A 16,136-nucleotide genomic window follows, 5' to 3' on the forward strand; every position below is an offset into this window, starting at 1 on the left:
AGGGGCTGCAGGAGAAAGACAGGCAGACAGACTCTAAATCTCTAAAGAAAGGACTCTCACAGTCCCTGAAGCCCAGGGATAGTCTATTCCACTACCTCAGGTATTCCTTCAGATGCAGCTTATCAGACTTGGTGACCACCAGAGCGATGTCACTGCACATCCCGCCTTGGTAAGCTTTGATGCTCTCTGTCAGCAGCACTTCATGGACTTTGTCCCCCACAACTCGTTCAATGTCGCTGATAACCCAGATGACTGAACATTTATGGATGCTCTTAAGGAGAGAGAGAGAGAGAGAGAGAGAGAGAGAGAGAGAGAGAGAGAGAGAGAGAGAGAGAGAGAGAGAGAGAGAGAGAGAGAGAGAGAGAGAGAGAATTATATCTGGAAGCAAAGAGGTAGCCAGGCTCCATCCTGAGACATGCCAAGCACCCTGGATTCCCCACTGACTGCAATGGAAGTGCAGAGTGCTCAGTCTTTACAGGATTGTGCTAGCAATTTGCAGACTTGAGCCCCTAGTTCAAGCCCCTCAGCTATGTGCTACTCAGGACTGTGCTAGCTGGAGGTTCTGTGCTGACAGCTGGGGGTATGCATACACAGCAATTAAACACCATGGGGGAGTGAGGGTCCCAGAGCCCAGGTTCCAGCCCAAGCCAGAACATCTACACAGCAATTTTACAGCCCCAGAGCCCGAGCCCAAGTCAGCTGAAGCAGGCCAGTTGCGGGTATTTAATTGCTGCGTAGACATTCCATGGGATAGCCCAAGTGCAGAGAAGATAAAAGGCCTATCTGACTGTTGCAGGGTCTGCACTACTGAGGAAAAACCTCAGTTTCCTAGTGAAGTGTGGATGGAGAAAGGCGCTATGGGTCTCTGATGCTACAGGAATCCAGGAGCAGCAATGGATCCAAGCTGGGAAGCACCATTAGCTAATATCAGAGGTTCACCCTCACTATACAGTGTGGACGCTGGTTCTGTTCATTCCACTAAAGCCTTCCCCAGGTCACAGAGCACACTGCCCTCTCTAGAGCTTTCCTTCCTTTATTACACTGGAATAATAACATTAGAACCAATGGTTAAATGCTCTCCAGCCAAACAACATATCAGCATTTTCCCCCACACACCACAGAGCTGGTAAGTCACCTCTTTCCACATTTCGTCCCTTTTGCTGTTGTAATCTCCTGTCCCGGGAATATCCATAAACACGACACCTTCCGGAATCACGTCGGACTTCGGAATAGTCACTTCCACGTATTTGATTAGTGGCCAGAGTCGCATCTTGGCTTCCTCTTCCGCTTGTGCTGGCTCCTCCTCATCCTTGTCACTTTGACAACGCACATAAGGGTCCAGTTTGTCAGAGAGTTCTTTTGCCTGAAACACGATAGATAAATCAAACTCTGCCCCTTCATGGTGATAGGACCTCAACGTCATCAGTGAACAGTAATTAATTGAACAACCTGCCACCTGGGGGTGTTGTGAGACTAAGTTTCATTCCCCACCATTTTACAGAGGAGGAAACTGAGGGGCCGGGAGGAGCAAGAACACGCAATGAGTCATTGAGCTGGAAATAGAGCCCAGGAAGTCTAGCCTCCTTCCAATTCTGACAGAGCTTTCACAAGAGCTAAACAGCATGGTGGAAGCACAGAATATCCCTCTCTGGTACTGCAGAGGACACCTGAGAGAGTCACTGTAGCCCGAGGCCTGATTAACTTTCTCCAGCATCCCCCATAAGTCCCTGGGAGTGGCTGTGGCTAGGGAATGGGGCAAGAAGGTGGGTTGCTGGGGGCAGAGGGAGCAGAGCTGCCTCTGCATGGCTGGTAGTAGAGCTGATCAGAAAATCAGAAATTTTCTCTGTGGTCAATTCCTCAGGGAAAATCCCCACCTGAAATTTGGGAAGAGAAAGGTAGGAAAACCCCTGAAAATCCCAAAGCCAAGATGTCATTTTTAAATGGAAACAAAGCAAAACAATTGTTTCACAGTGATGATTCGCCACCAAGTTTGTTGGTTTGGTTTGATGTCCCTGATCGGAAAAAATCAGAATATCAGTTACAATTCACATTTTCCTGCCTAATATTTAGACTTCAACTAACCCAGATTTTCCAACCGGAAATTTTTTGGGTCAGGAACTGTTGCCAAGCTCTAGGTGGCAGCACTGGAACTGCCTTCCTGCCAGGGGGTGTGGAGGAGTGGGATGGGGCAGGCAGAGTTCATTCCCTCAGGGGACAGACTGGGTTAATCTCCAAGGGGAATCCCACAATGGATTCATGCAGGAGGGGACAATTTTGCCCCGAGTTTTGCCTATTCCAAGTTCTTTGGAAAAATCCATCCAAATCCAGCAAAGCTGGTTTGTAGCTAAACGTAAAGCTGAAAGAGGCACCTGCTGAATTTAAATGTTACAGCCTTTCCTTAAAGAGAAACAAATTGGGTAGGTCTGCACTGAGAACGGGGGCAGAGGGGTATGATTGCAGCACATGGAGATGTACCCAAGCTAGCTTTGACCTAGGTAGTGCACATACCAATAGCAGTGAAGCTGCAGCAGCATGGACGTCTGTGTGGGCTAGCTGCCTGAATAATTATCCAGGGTTCTGGGTGGGCTTGTACAGCTGCCACAGCTTTACTGCTATCGGTATATGAGCTAACTGGATCAAAGCTAGCTCGGGCGTGTCTATCACACATCCGACTGCAGTACTGCCAATCTCAAGAGAATCAAAAATCTTTTTGGTGATTTTAAAAACCACCAAATCCTGTTTTTTAGTTTGTCTTTTGACTTTTTAACTCCCCTTTACGCCTCAGTCATTGTGTGTGTAATAATTTCAGGTTGAAAAAGTCAGACTTTAGTGTACACCTCTCCCTATCCACTCATCCTCTCCTCACCCCTAAGATAGGGAAATGCCTGGTCACCCATTTCCTATCACTGTCTCGACTCTCTCCCATCCTACTTTTGTTCCTCTGACAAAACAACAGCTGGCTGGTAAATAGTTTGAGCATCACTGCCCTAATTAATGTAGTAGGAATCACGCTCCCACACAGAACTTATATAATTGTTCAGGGTTGACTTATATATTAAAGAACTTTAAATTTATATTTGTCACTCATATAAGCGATGTCACAGGAAAAACTATGAGGAATTGGTTTAGCCATTGGCAAGAAGCAACACTTCCTTGCTTCTCCTCAACACCTCTCCCCCGCCTTTACTGTCTGAAACTGGGACTGAGTCCAGCTGCTCCAGACTCCCTCTCCCCACCCATACCTCCCCTGGCTCTAGCACCTCCCTCCCCATCCCCTCTCCTCCCCAGCCTCCTCCTGCTCTGACCTCACCCTCTCCACCCATCTCCTGGACATAAGAACGGCCATACTGGGTCAGACCAATTATCCATCTAGCCCACCACCCGGTCTTCTGACAGTGGCCAATGCCAGATGCTTCAGAAGGAGAAAACAGAACAAGGCTCTTTATCTAGTGATCCATCCCCTGTCATCCACTCCCAATTTCTGGCAGTCAGAGGTTTAGAGCATGGGGTTTGTCCCTGACCATCTTGGCTAACAGCCATTGAACATGCATGAACATATCTAATTCTTTTTTGAACCCACAACGGTCTTCTGGATTTGGAATTTATGAACACACACTCACTCACCTGCACTCCCTTGAGGAGAATACATTTTGAGGCAGGAATATTTACTAGTGGCTTTGCCCTCAACAGGTCTTCATAAGGTCTGGTTTCAGCATGTCTCCCATAGAGTGCTCGAAGCTTTTGGACAGCTTCACCTACAACATCTTCGCCCTCCCCTTCCTCCTCCTCTTCTTCTTCCTCCACCCCGGGTTTCCGCACAAACTCCACCAGATTCTTCATTTCCTCCTTCCATTCCTGCCAGTACAGAGCAGGGCAAACAGGCCATTGTTATCTTGGGCATTCGGGGGGCAGGGGCTGGGCAAGGTTGCTACAGAATAATGCAGGTGTTAGAGCTGGGTTTAACTAGGTTTGTACAGGCAGCAGTAGTGGATTTCAGTAGGTATGGGGGTGCCTAGAGCTCAGGTTGGGTAAGGTTGGTGTAAAAGCATTCCAATCAAAGGGACTACAGAGCTATTTTAGTGCAGTAGAGGGCAGGGGATGGGAGCCGGGAACTGGCTCGGTGCTGCAGGAGAAGATGCGGGGAGCTATAGTGCAGAAGCACCACAAGTGATTCCCTAGCTTCTGCAGCAGACAAACCAGCTGTGGTTCCAGCAGCGGGATTCCCCTCTGGACAACTACAAGCAAAGCAGGGAGGGAAGTGTTGTTGCTTCTACCTGTCCCCATCTGGCTCCTAAGAGAACCAGCCCCAACCCTGTCCTTTACTTAGAGGACACTCATTCCTTCCTGCAGCCCTTGGCAATCATCAGGCAGGGCTGAAGTTTAATACAAGAAGCAGCCAGCTGGGGCCTTCTGGGCCCGGGAGCCAGCTGCCCTCTCCATAAGACAGAGTTACCCTGCGGAGGGGCTGTGGCTACACACTCTGCAGCCAGGATACTGTCCTAAAGAACACATCTGTGCCTTGTGCCATGCTGAAGAATTAGCCTTGCCTGTAGTGAGAGAAGGTGAATTTTTGCCTCATAGTTTTTGGTCCAGCTGCTGCTGACTTGCACCATGCACGAGGTGCAGGCTTCGTTCCCCAACACTGGCAGGAAGAACTGCTGCTCGATGATGGCATTGAACAGCGAGCTCTTCCCAGCCCCGGTGCTGCCAACGAGCCCAATGTAAATGAGGTCCAGAGAAGACTTTTCTTTCAAGGTGAGGAGGCGGTTCCTGTGGAGAAGGCAAAAGGGAGGGAGGGTTAGACAGACTCATGTATTTGGGAAGGGCTAGGCAGCTTCCTTCCTCACAAATACAGCCCCTTTGGAGTCAATAGAAAGACTCCCCTTCTTCCCTACCCCTAAATTGATTTAGATGAACATTGGATCAGGCTCCGCTATTTTTAAGGTTTGGCTGGATGAACAGACAAGTTTTCCCACCATACACCGTGAACCAAGACCTAGAGCAGCTACAACTGGCGAGGGTGCTAGGAACCCTGGAATACGCCCCTAGAAGCAGAAGGTCTGTGTCATGGGGTGTATGTACCCCATGCTTTCCCAGCAACCAAAGGATTAATACAGGCACTGCCAGCCATTGCCGATTGGCCGGCTAACAGCAGCTGGGAGGATAAAAGGGCTGGGAGGCAGAGGGTGGATGGCTAACCGAGGAGTGAGCAGGCAGGAGAAAGGAAGTCCTGTCAGCGGACTACTAGAGAGCTGCCCAGGGACAACACCCCAGCAAGGGGCAAACAGGCCAACAGACTGAAGAGACTGCAGAGGCCCGAGGGAAGGCAGGAAGTACTCTCAGAATCAGCAAACCCTGACTCTCCTTGTCTGGCTTGAGGGTCCTGAGCTGGAACCCAGTGGAGTGGGTGGGCCTGGGTTCCCCTAACAGCCCCCTGACAGACCTGAGAACAGAGAGGTTTTCCAGGTTCCTGGACACCAGGAGTGGCCTAACAGCCCGGCAAAGCTGAATGAGCTAGAGCTATGCCCTCCCCACGTTTGGCTGTGGGGACACCTTTGCACTGATGCACCACCTCAGGGTCTGACTCAGGTTTGCATAGTGCAGTACGGATGTGTCAACACGGTTGTGAGACCTGGGTCTACAATGCCATGTGGCTGCAGAAGCGCAGGCTTGGAGACACAGACTATGTAGGCCTGGGTCCCACAGACCCAGGTTTACAATGCAGTGTAGACATACCCCAATGGCCTTATTCTCCCCATGTCATCCTGTTCAGGGGGCAGGGTTCACCCTGGCTGGAAAAGGCAGTGGGGCCCAATCCCAAACTAGTAGCATCCCCAGAGAGCCATGTAAGCCCAGAGAAGCCTGCACTAAAGGCCCTGAGCCGTCATACCAGCTCTTTGCTTCTCCTTGGTTCCTGAGCACCAACTTTCTATAGAACCCGCACCATTAGGGATGGCTCCTGGACACAATTTCCTCTTGGAGCTCTGGGGGGAGACCCATGCTGAGAAGGTATCTGCAGTGGGGTTCTCTTTTCCAGGGACATCCCAGAATTGTGGGGGTCTTATACCTTCCTCTGAAGCAGCTGGTGCTGCCTCTGTCAGAGACAGGACCCTGGGCTAGAGGGACCATGGTCTGATCCAGTCTGCCAATTCCTATGGTGCTATCTAGACACAGGCCTGCATCAGAACCCTGCAAATGCAGGAGTTCAGAGCTAGATCTGCACATTGCGACATGGGCCTGTCCATAGAGCAGGTAAGGAGAGCCCTGCGTGAGCGTGGGCTGTGGTGTCTAAATCATTAGGCTTTCAGGGAGGAATTGAGCTGCAGACTCACTTGAGATATTTAATCTCATCCGACATATCCTGGGACAGAGAGCTGGTCAGCTTCTTGTACGTAGTGTTCAGAACATTTCGGATCCTGAATTCCATATTTTCACCTGGAAGGCAGTTACAATTACATGCTAGGGATAGACTCAGCTCTCACCAGCTAAGCAGCATTGTGCCAGGTCAGGCAAGGAGGGGAGACCTCCAAGGAAAACCCAGGAAGCCACAGAAAATGGCAACGGTGATTCAATAGATGGCTCTTCATCCCTATCAGCCACAATGCTCCAGCATGGTGCTAGGGAGTTCTGTGCTACTAGACCAGTGTTCTTAACCCACGGCCTACAGGCTGCTTGCAGCCCAATTAGCACACAGCTGCAACCCACGTGCCATACTCAGGGCCATACAGGTAGTATATATATTGTGTGGATGGGACCCACATATTAACATATTGAGAGCTGCATATGCAGCCCTAGGGTGACCAGATAGCAAGGGTGAAAAATCAGAACGGGGTGGGAAGTAATTGGCACCTATATAAGACAAAGCTCCAAATATCGGGACTGTCCCTATAAAATCGGGACATCTGGTCACCCTATGCGGCCCACAATGGTAAATAGGTTCAGAACCACTGTGCTAGAGGCTATTTCAGATGAGCTTTAAGAGTGAGGCCCTGTGGCCAGATTCCACTTGGTGCAACCACTGCTTGCAGGGTGGTGGCCAGAGTGGCATTCCCCTGGTGCGGAGGACCTGAGCATAATATTTAAGGAATAATGTCACTATATTGAAAATTTGTACCCTTAAGGTCTTGGAATGAAAGTGAGCCACTAGGGAACATATGTCTCAGCGATGGCCCAGTCAAGTGGGAAGGAGTTGTCACTCCTCCCTGGCTAGCCAATCATGTCATGCATTGCTTATTCTCTGCCTTTCCCCAACTCAGAAAAGTCAATGGAAAACCATCAAAGACAAACTATAAACCTCCAAACCACTTGGAAGGGAAAAGGAACAATACGGCAATGAAGTAATGGCCCTGCCTGTGAATAAAGTCAAAAGACTGATTCAGTAGATCAATGTTTCCCAAACTTTTTTGGCCACGGAACACTTTTTAGCCTACTATGGAACACTTTAATATTATTTTGTAGTCGTTTGGGTTTCAAATAAAAATTGCGTTATTTATGCTCAAATATATTTTATTTTAGAAAACAAAGCAAAAATACAAATTTAAAATAACTTGAACTAACAATTTCTAACTGAAAAGCACATATAAAATAGTACAAAAATCAAGTTCAAAAGTCAAAATTAAATTCTAGATTCTTTCACGGAACACCTATTCACATCGTGTTGAACACCAGTGTTCCGCGGAACACAGTTTGGGAAACGCTGCAGTAGATAATAGGATGAGTGGGGGTTGTTCATGGAAGATTTGGTCCTGGATACTTGGGACAAGCAAGTGCTACAAAAGACAGAACTTTGGGGTGAGACTCTACTCTATTAGCTAGGAAAGGTAACTATTAGTAAGTGTAGACCGGAGTTCATGTCTTATGATTTTGTTTTATATGAAATCATTTGTTTCCATCACTAACACTTGTTTCCAGTTGAATCTCTAGTCTTTCTTAAACTAATTCCCTTTTGTTTCACTATGATTAGGGCCCTACCAAATTCACGGCCATGAACATCATGGACTGTGAAATCTGGTCTCCCCCCCGGTGAAATCTGGTCTTTTGTGTGCTTTTACCCTATACTATACAGATTTCATGGGGGAGACCAGCGTTTCCCAGATTGGAGGTCCTGACCCAAAAGGGAGTTGCAGGGGGGTCGCAATGTTATATTATGGGGTTTGTGGTATTGCCACCCTTACTTCTGTGCTGCCTTCAGAGCTGGGCAGCCGGAGAGTGGCAGCTGTTGGCCGGGCCCCCAGCTCTGAAGGCAGCGCCCCGCAAGCAATAGTGCAGAAGGATGGTAATACCATACCATGCTACCCTTACTTCTGAACTGTTGCCTTCAGAGCTGGGCGGCCAGAGAGTGATGGCTGCTGACTGAGGGCCCAGCTCTTCAGGCAGCAGCACAGAAGTCAGGGTGGCAATACCAGACCATACCAGGCCATCCTGATTTCTGCACTGCTGCTTCTAGCAGCAGCTCTGCCTTCAGAGCTGGGCTCCTAGCCAGCAGCTGCCGCTCTCCAGCTGCCCAGCTCTGAAGGCAGCGCTGCTGCCAGCAGCAGCGCAGAAGTAAGGGTAGCAGTACCGCAACCCCCCTACAATAATCTTAACTTAAATAGCTGAACTCATGACATTTATGATTTTTTAAATCCTATGACTGTGAAATTGACCAAAATAGTCCGTGAATTTGGAAGGGCCCTAACTATGACTGAACTGAAGAGCTGTGTGTGGTACAGGAGCGGTGGGTTAAGGTAAAACTGGGATACATTGTTCCTTTGGGAACAGAGGATCTGGGATTTCTGTGGGTATCCAGTGACCAGGGGCTGGCCACCACAGTGGGACACTTTGAAGGCACTTGTGGGCTGGCATGTGTCTACTGTCAGCCTGCAGCGCAAAGGCAGGGCTGGTGTAGCCCAGAGGAGAGTGCTTGAGCAGCTGACAGGCTGGTTGTATTATAGCGTTAACTTCCAGCTGGCACAAGACTCCCTCACACTGGAAGCAGGTGGCAACAAGGTGACTCACAGCCCTGGATGCCCTGAGAAGCATCACAACTTCCATGGGATGCTGCAGCCCTGATCCTTCCCTGCTGCAAGTGTCATAGAGCAGTCACATGAATATGGGCTAGTTTAGCCTTGCACCCTAACCCTGGGGAGGGAGAGTGGCTTCTGTACCCTCAACTACAGCCAGGGCTGGATCCAGTTTTGCCCTCTCCCCAAAACTCTGTGCATTTCAGGCACAGCTCCCCAGTATCAGCAGGAACTGGGGGCAGTTTTTCATACTTATAGGCTTTCAGGAACTCTTGCTCTTCTGGTACGAATGCTTGATACGTGTCCAAACCCCTCTTTTTCTTGGCAGGTGATTCATAGAATCATAGAATCATAGAATATCAGGGTTGGAAGGGACCCCAGAAGGTCATCTAGTCCAACCCCCTGCTCAAAGCAGGACCAAGTCCCAGTTAAATCATCCCAGCTAGGGCTTTGTCAAGCCTGACCTTAAAAACCTCTAAGGAAGGAGATTCTACCACCTCCCTAGGTAACGCATTCCAGTGTTTCACCACCCTCTTAGTGAAAAAGTTTTTCCTAATATCCAATCTAAACCTCCCCCATTGCAACTTGAGACCATTACTCCTCGTTCTGTCATCTGCTACCATTGAGAACAGTCTAGAGCCATCCTCTTTGAAACCCCCTTTCAGGTAGTTGAAAGCAGCTATCAAATCCCCCCTCATTCTTCTCTTCTGCAGACTAAACAATCCCAGCTCCCTCAGCCTCTCCTCATAAGTCATGTGCTCTAGACCCCTAATCATTTTCGTTGCCCTTCGTTGTACTCTTTCCAATTTATCCACATCCTTCCTGTAGTGTGGGGCCCAAAACTGGACACAGTACTCCAGATGAGGCCTCACCAGTGTCGAATAGAGGGGAACGATCACGTCCCTCGATCTGCTCGCTATGCCCCTACTTATACAACCCAAAATGCCATTGGCCTTCTTGGCAACAAGGGCACACTGCTGACTCATATCCAGCTTCTCGTCCACTGTCACCCCTAGGTCCTTTTCCGCAGAAGAAAAACACAGCTCAGGGGAGGGCGGTTGCGCTGGGGCTGCCGCTCACGTTTGCTCTCCCGGCCGACCCGCCCGGGACCCGCCCGGGACCCGCCCTTCCACCCACCTAGAGGCCAAGACTGTGCTAGGTGCTGTACACACACTAAGACCTGGCTGCAGTTATTCATGCCTTTGTCACCTCTTGGCTGGGGTACAGAAATGCAATAAACCTGGGCCTGAAACCTACAGCATTTAGGAAACTCCAATTATCCAGCATATCTACCACCTTTCCCCCCAGCTGAATGTCACCTGTGAATTTGCTGAGGGTGTAGTCCATCCCATCATCCAGATCATTAATGAAGATGTTGAACAAAACCAGCCCCAGGGCAGACCCCAGGGCACTCCGCTTAACATCGGCTGCCAACTAGACATCGAGCCATTGATCACTACCCGTTAAACCTGATGATCTAGCCAGCTTTCTATCCACCTTATAGTCCATTCATCCGATCCATACTTTAATTTGCTGGCAAGAATGCTGTGGGAGACTGTATCAAAAGGTTTGCTAAAGTCAAGATATATCACATCCACTGCTTTCCCCATATCCACAGAGCCAATTATCTCATCATAGAAGACAATCAGGTTGGTCAGGCATGACTTGCCCTTGGTGAATCCATGTTGACTGTTCCTGATCACCTTCCTCTCCTCCAAGTGCTTCAAAATGGATTCCTTGAGGAATGCTTCAGGAATTTTCCAAGGACTGAGGTGAGGCTGACCAGTCTGTAGTTCCCCGGGTTTTCCTTCTTTCCTTTTTTAAAGATGGGCACTATATTTGCCTTTTTCGAATTGTCTGGAACCTCCCCCAATCACCACAAGTTTTCAGAGATAACGACCAATGGCTCTGCACTCACATTGGCCAACTCCCTCAGCACCCTCAGATGCATTGCATCTGGACCCATGGACTTGTGCATGAAGCCCTGTCAAGTTTAAGGTCTTGGTCCTTATCTTGAAGACACCATGGCCTGGGCCCGGGATACCTAACAGACCCTGTAAAGCTCTGTGATGAAGACCGTGGTCTGTAACTTCGCTCCTCTGGCCCAATGGAACTCTCAACTATACGAGCAAAGCTCGTCTGTGCAGCAGACCAAACATTCCCTGGGGTGCTCCAGGACTGTGAAACGGACTTGCCCAAGAACTGAAGACCATCACAAACCTCACCACTTACTGCTTCAAGTGCAAAGTGCATTTCTCCGACCTTGCCTTCTCTGTAACATTAGGTATATTTAACAAATGATAAAGTGCTTAACTCTCCTGACAGTTAGAAAGCTTTCATAATATCTAACCTAAATCTCCCTTTCTGCAGATTAAGCCATTTACTTTTTGTCCTGCCTTCAGTGGACATGGAGAATGATCGCTCACCGTCCTCTTTATCACAGCCCTGAACAGATCTGGAGACTTATCAGGTCCCCCCTCGGGCTTTTTTCCTCAAGACTAAATAGGCCCAGGTTTTTAACCTTTCCTCACAGGTCAGATTTTCTAAACCTTGGATCAGTTTTGTTTCTCTCTTCTGGACTCTCTCCAATTTGCCCACATCTTTCTTAAAGCATGGTGCCCAGAACTGGACACAAGACTCCAGCTAAGGCCTCCCCAGTGCCGGGTAGAGTGGGACAGTTACCTCCTGTGTCCTACTTACAACATTCCTGTTAATACACCCCAGAATGATATTAGCCTTTTTCACAACTGCATCACACTGTTGACTCATATTCAGTTTGTGATCCACTAATACCCAGATCTTTTTCAGCAGTACTACTGCCTAACTGGTGATGCCCCATTTTGTAGTTGTGCGTTTCACTGTTTTCTTTCTAAGTGAAGTGCTTTACAGTTGTCTTTATTGAATTTCATCTTGTTGAATTCAGATGAATTTTCCACTTTGTCAGGGTTGTTATTAATTCTAATCCTGTCTTCCAGGTACTAGCAACCCATCCCAGCTTGGTGTCATCCACAGCTTTTAAGCATACTCTACACTCCATTAGCCAAGTCATTAATAAAAATATTGACTAGTAAATGACCACTGTGGGACCATACTCAACAATCCTCTCAATTTGACAGCAACCTATTGATAACTCTTTGAGTATGGTCTTTCAACCAGTTTTGCACCCACCTGATAGTAACTTCATCTAAAGTGACATTTCCCTAGTTTGCTTATGATTATGTCACAAGGTACTGCATCAGAAGCCTTACTAAAGTCAAAATAGATCATGTGTACAGCTTCCCCCCATCCACTAGGCCAGTAACCCTGTCCAAGAAGGAAATTAGGTCGGTTTGGTGTGATGGGTTCTTGACAAATCCATGCTGATTATTCCTTATAACCCTATTGTCCTCTAGGTGCTTACAAACTGATTGCTTAATAAGTTGTTCCAGTATCTCCCCAGGTATCTAAGTTAGGTTGACGGGTCTAGAATTCCTTGGTCATTGATCAGTATTGAAAAGTTGATTCTGGCTTCTGATTGGCCCATGAGGCCAGCCTCCATCACCAACTTGTTAAATTTCCATACAATCCCCTTCCTCCCGTGCTGCCTCTCATGCTTGGAAGAAGCTCTGTGTAAACATCCACAAAATTATCACATTATCCACTTGTAGCTGGTTTCACTCACAGGCTGGCAGGCCTTGGCTTGACAGTCCTTCCACCACCATAATCCTGTGTGTGGTTGATTCACAATGTGTGTGTTTGAGAACAACTGTACTTGGAGTGCTACAAGGGCAAGTCTGGCTGGCAATCGGCAGGACTAACAGTCAAGCTGCAGCCCATCAAGTCCCAGTGCAGTAGCATTTTCCTGGACAGAGGTAGTGGGGAAGGTAGGGGACCCTGGGCCCTCCCTCCCTCTCCACTGGGTCCCAGCCCAGGGACCAAGAGGGAGAGGCATGGAATGTCTCGGTTGCTTCTTCCTGGTGCACCTGGCCAACTTCCCCGGGGCTGCTTCCTACCTCCTGATTGCTTTCCATTTGGGGCATGGTCATAGCCCACTGCCCCCTGTCCCCCAACAGGCAGTTCTCATTCAGTCTCAGCAGCTCACTCAGCCAAATAGGCATTCCCCAGTTCCCTTCCTAGTGTCCAGTTATTTTCTCTCAGCAGGGAGTGGGGAAGGGGAAAAGATCAGGCCCCTATGCTCCTGGTTGGCTCTTACCCACAGTCCAGACCTTCTGCTGTGCATTGCATTGTCCCCAGAAACAGCAAACTGGCTTCCTCCCTTCAGACAGCCTCCTCTTCACTCTTTCTCTCAACTGCGCTTGGCTGTCAGGGTCCCCTTTACAGCAGATACCCCATTTGGAGCCTGCTCTGCAGCTGCTAAGTGGTAGGGCTCTCTTTGTCCAGTACTGCTCCTTTACTCCCCATGTCTCTGTGTGGAGTCTGTAAAGCCCGTCACACCTTCAAACCCTCCTTAACGCTCTGCTGTGCCTGGCTGCCTGCAAAAACCTGACAGTGGATAGGCCGCTGCTGTGCTGGAACCACAGCCTGTCATGAAACAATATTGTCTCATTGTGCTTCCCAGGCTGTCCATTTCTAATTGTTGTCTCTCTTCTTATGCTTACATTGTCAGCTCTTTGGGGCAGGGACTGTCATTTTGCTCTTTGTATTTGTACAGCGCCTAGCACAATGAAGTTCTGGTCAATGTCTAGAACTCCTGGGGGCAATCGTTAACCTTAACTATAACAACCTTAACTATAACAAGTTTTACTAAGAAACGGGGTTGAAAACAGTTCAAATGTTGGGGCAAAGTCCTCAGCTAACTCGGCAAAGCTCTGCTGTCTTCAATGCAGCCACACCAATTTGCACCAGCTGAGGATCTAGCCCAGATTGTAAGCAGGTTTCAATCTCGATTTGACTTTAGCAGCTCAACCCTTGCTCTGTGCAAAGCCTAAGACCATCTTAGCCACCAGCCTAAGCCTGACAGAAACAGAATACTTTTTTGTTTTTCCCTACTGGACTTAGAGATTTTGCGCTGGCATCCATCACTGTGGTATCTCATCACCTCTCAGCTTAATTAGATTGACATGGCATGGTTGCTACACGGCAATTAAAGACAGGCAGCTGACCTGAGTCAGCTGACTCAGGCTGCAGGGCTGTAAATTTGCTCTGTAGACATTTGGGCTTGAGCTGAAGCCTGAGCTCTGGTACCCTGTGATGGGGGAGGGCCCCTGCGCCCAAGCCCAAGCTTGAACATCTACACCTCAATTTTTAGCCCCTCAGCCCTAGTCAGCTGACCTGGGCCGGGTCTTTTATTCCAGTGTAGCGGTACTCAAAATGGCTAAACAGATTTTCCTCATGCTTCCAGCTTTCCCCTCTGGGCTCGGGTGAAGCAGAGAAAATCTCCCATTTCAGAGTTATGAGCAAGTGAGGGCACAGGGTTAACACAGATCTCCCACTAGTGTAAATCAACGTATGCAGAGCTACACCAGCAGGGGATCGGTTCTGCTACATCAGTGGTCAGCAAATGGTAGATTTCAATTGATTGGTCGATTATGGGGCCTCTGACAGACTCTCTCAGCATCAGTTAGGGTTGCCAACCCTCCTGGTTTCGCCGGGAATCTCCGAGAAACAGGCTCGATCTCATGGAGGCTACTGCAGCCAATCCGGGAGATTTTCGGCTGCTAAAAGTCTGGCGGCGCAGTGGGGCTAAGGCAGGCTCCCTGCCTGCTCTTGCCCCGTGCTGCTTCTAGAAGCAGCCGGCATGTCCCTGTGGCCCCTGGGGGAGGGCAGGGGGGTCTCCACATGCTGCTCCCACCCCAGCGCCAGCTCCGCAGCTCCCATTGGCTGGGAACAGGGAATTGTGGCCAATGAAAGCTGCGGGGGTGATGCCTTCAGGGAAGGGCAGCTGGCAGAGCCACATGCCCACCCCCAGGGGCCGCAGGGATGTGGCGGCCGCTTCCGGGATGGGACGGCATGGGGACAGGGCAGGCAGGGAGCCTGCCTTAGCCCCACTGTATCACCTACCGGGAGCTGCCTGAGGTAAGTGCTGCCTGGCGTGAGCCTGCACCCCTCACCCCTCCCGAACCCCAACCCCCTGCCCCAGACCTGAGCCCCCTCCCAGAGCCTGCACCCAAACCCCCTCCTGCACCCCAAACCCCTGCCCAGCCCTGAGCCCCCTCCCAGAGAAGGCACCCTGAACTCCCTCCTGCATCCCAACCCCTGACCCAGCCCTGAACCCCCTCCTACACCCAAACTCCCCCCAGAGCTTGCACCCTTCACCCCCTCCTGCACTCCAACCCCCTGACCCAGGCTCAACCCAGAGCCCCCTCCCACATTCTGAACCCTTCAGCCCAAGCCCAGAGCACACCCCCTCTCCCACACCCCAACCCACTCCCCAGCCTGGTGAAAGTGTGTGAGGGTAGGGGAGAGTGAGTGATGGAGGGAGGAGGGATGGAATGAGTGGGGCGAGGCTTCGGGGAAGGGGCAGGTAGATCCTGGGTTGCAAGTAAATTCAAAAGGTGATCTTGTGCTTAAAAAGGTTGGAGACCACTGCTCTACATGTAACAATGTTCTCGGTAAGAGTACGGTTTCAGAATATATCATCTTACCTGAGAATTCAGGTCTTTTGTGTGACATTCTAGCAGGCTAGTTCCAAGGTTACTACCGAGCTCTACTTGACACTGGGTTGTTAGTGCTTTTCGAAACCAGGACCCATTCAGATTTGGAGAAGACTGAGGATGACACTGCAAGGCATAATTATCACAAGAGCTGCCCTAGAGGGAATAAAAATGAGGGTTATATTCTTAAGTAATCTGCTTTGTGTTTAATCGGAAGGTGTAATTTTCTTATTACGTGGGATGCTCAGACTGTATCTACACTGGGAATTTGCACCAACTCCAGCCAGCAGTGAAACTACACCAATGCAACCCCCTTGGTGCACACACACAAACCCACTATTTGCACTGGTGCAGTTAATCCCCTGCTGGAAAGCAGATTGTTGCATCTTTGCTGGTATCAAGCTTCTTGAGTCTTTCACAAAGGGGTTCGGGTACAAAAACTGGGGTAACTATCCGCACATAGCTAGCTACAACATGGGCTAAGATGCACCAGTGAAAATCATGGCTTCGGGTGACTTCCCCCATTTACACCAGGGCTTTG

At 49.4% G+C, this 16,136-nt stretch overlaps 1 protein-coding gene across 1 annotated transcript in view; it reads right to left on the reverse strand.

The window, feature by feature from the left end:
- The window catches only part of NUGGC (nuclear GTPase, germinal center associated), a gene marked incomplete at its 5' end in the record, with an annotated part of 77,124 nt that extends 67,784 nt beyond the window's left edge, over positions 1-9,340 (reverse strand). The window contains 6 exon segments of the mRNA XM_038393962.2: positions 96-271; positions 1,136-1,363; positions 3,625-3,855; positions 4,548-4,770; positions 6,333-6,434; positions 9,258-9,340. Of these exon segments, the coding sequence (XP_038249890.1) occupies positions 96-271; positions 1,136-1,363; positions 3,625-3,855; positions 4,548-4,770; positions 6,333-6,434; positions 9,258-9,340 (1,043 nt within the window).
- Positions 9,341-16,136: the final 6,796 nt, after the last annotated feature.

This window comes from Dermochelys coriacea, chromosome 3, assembly GCF_009764565.3.
Source record: "Dermochelys coriacea isolate rDerCor1 chromosome 3, rDerCor1.pri.v4, whole genome shotgun sequence".
NCBI lineage: Eukaryota > Metazoa > Chordata > Testudines > Dermochelyidae > Dermochelys > Dermochelys coriacea.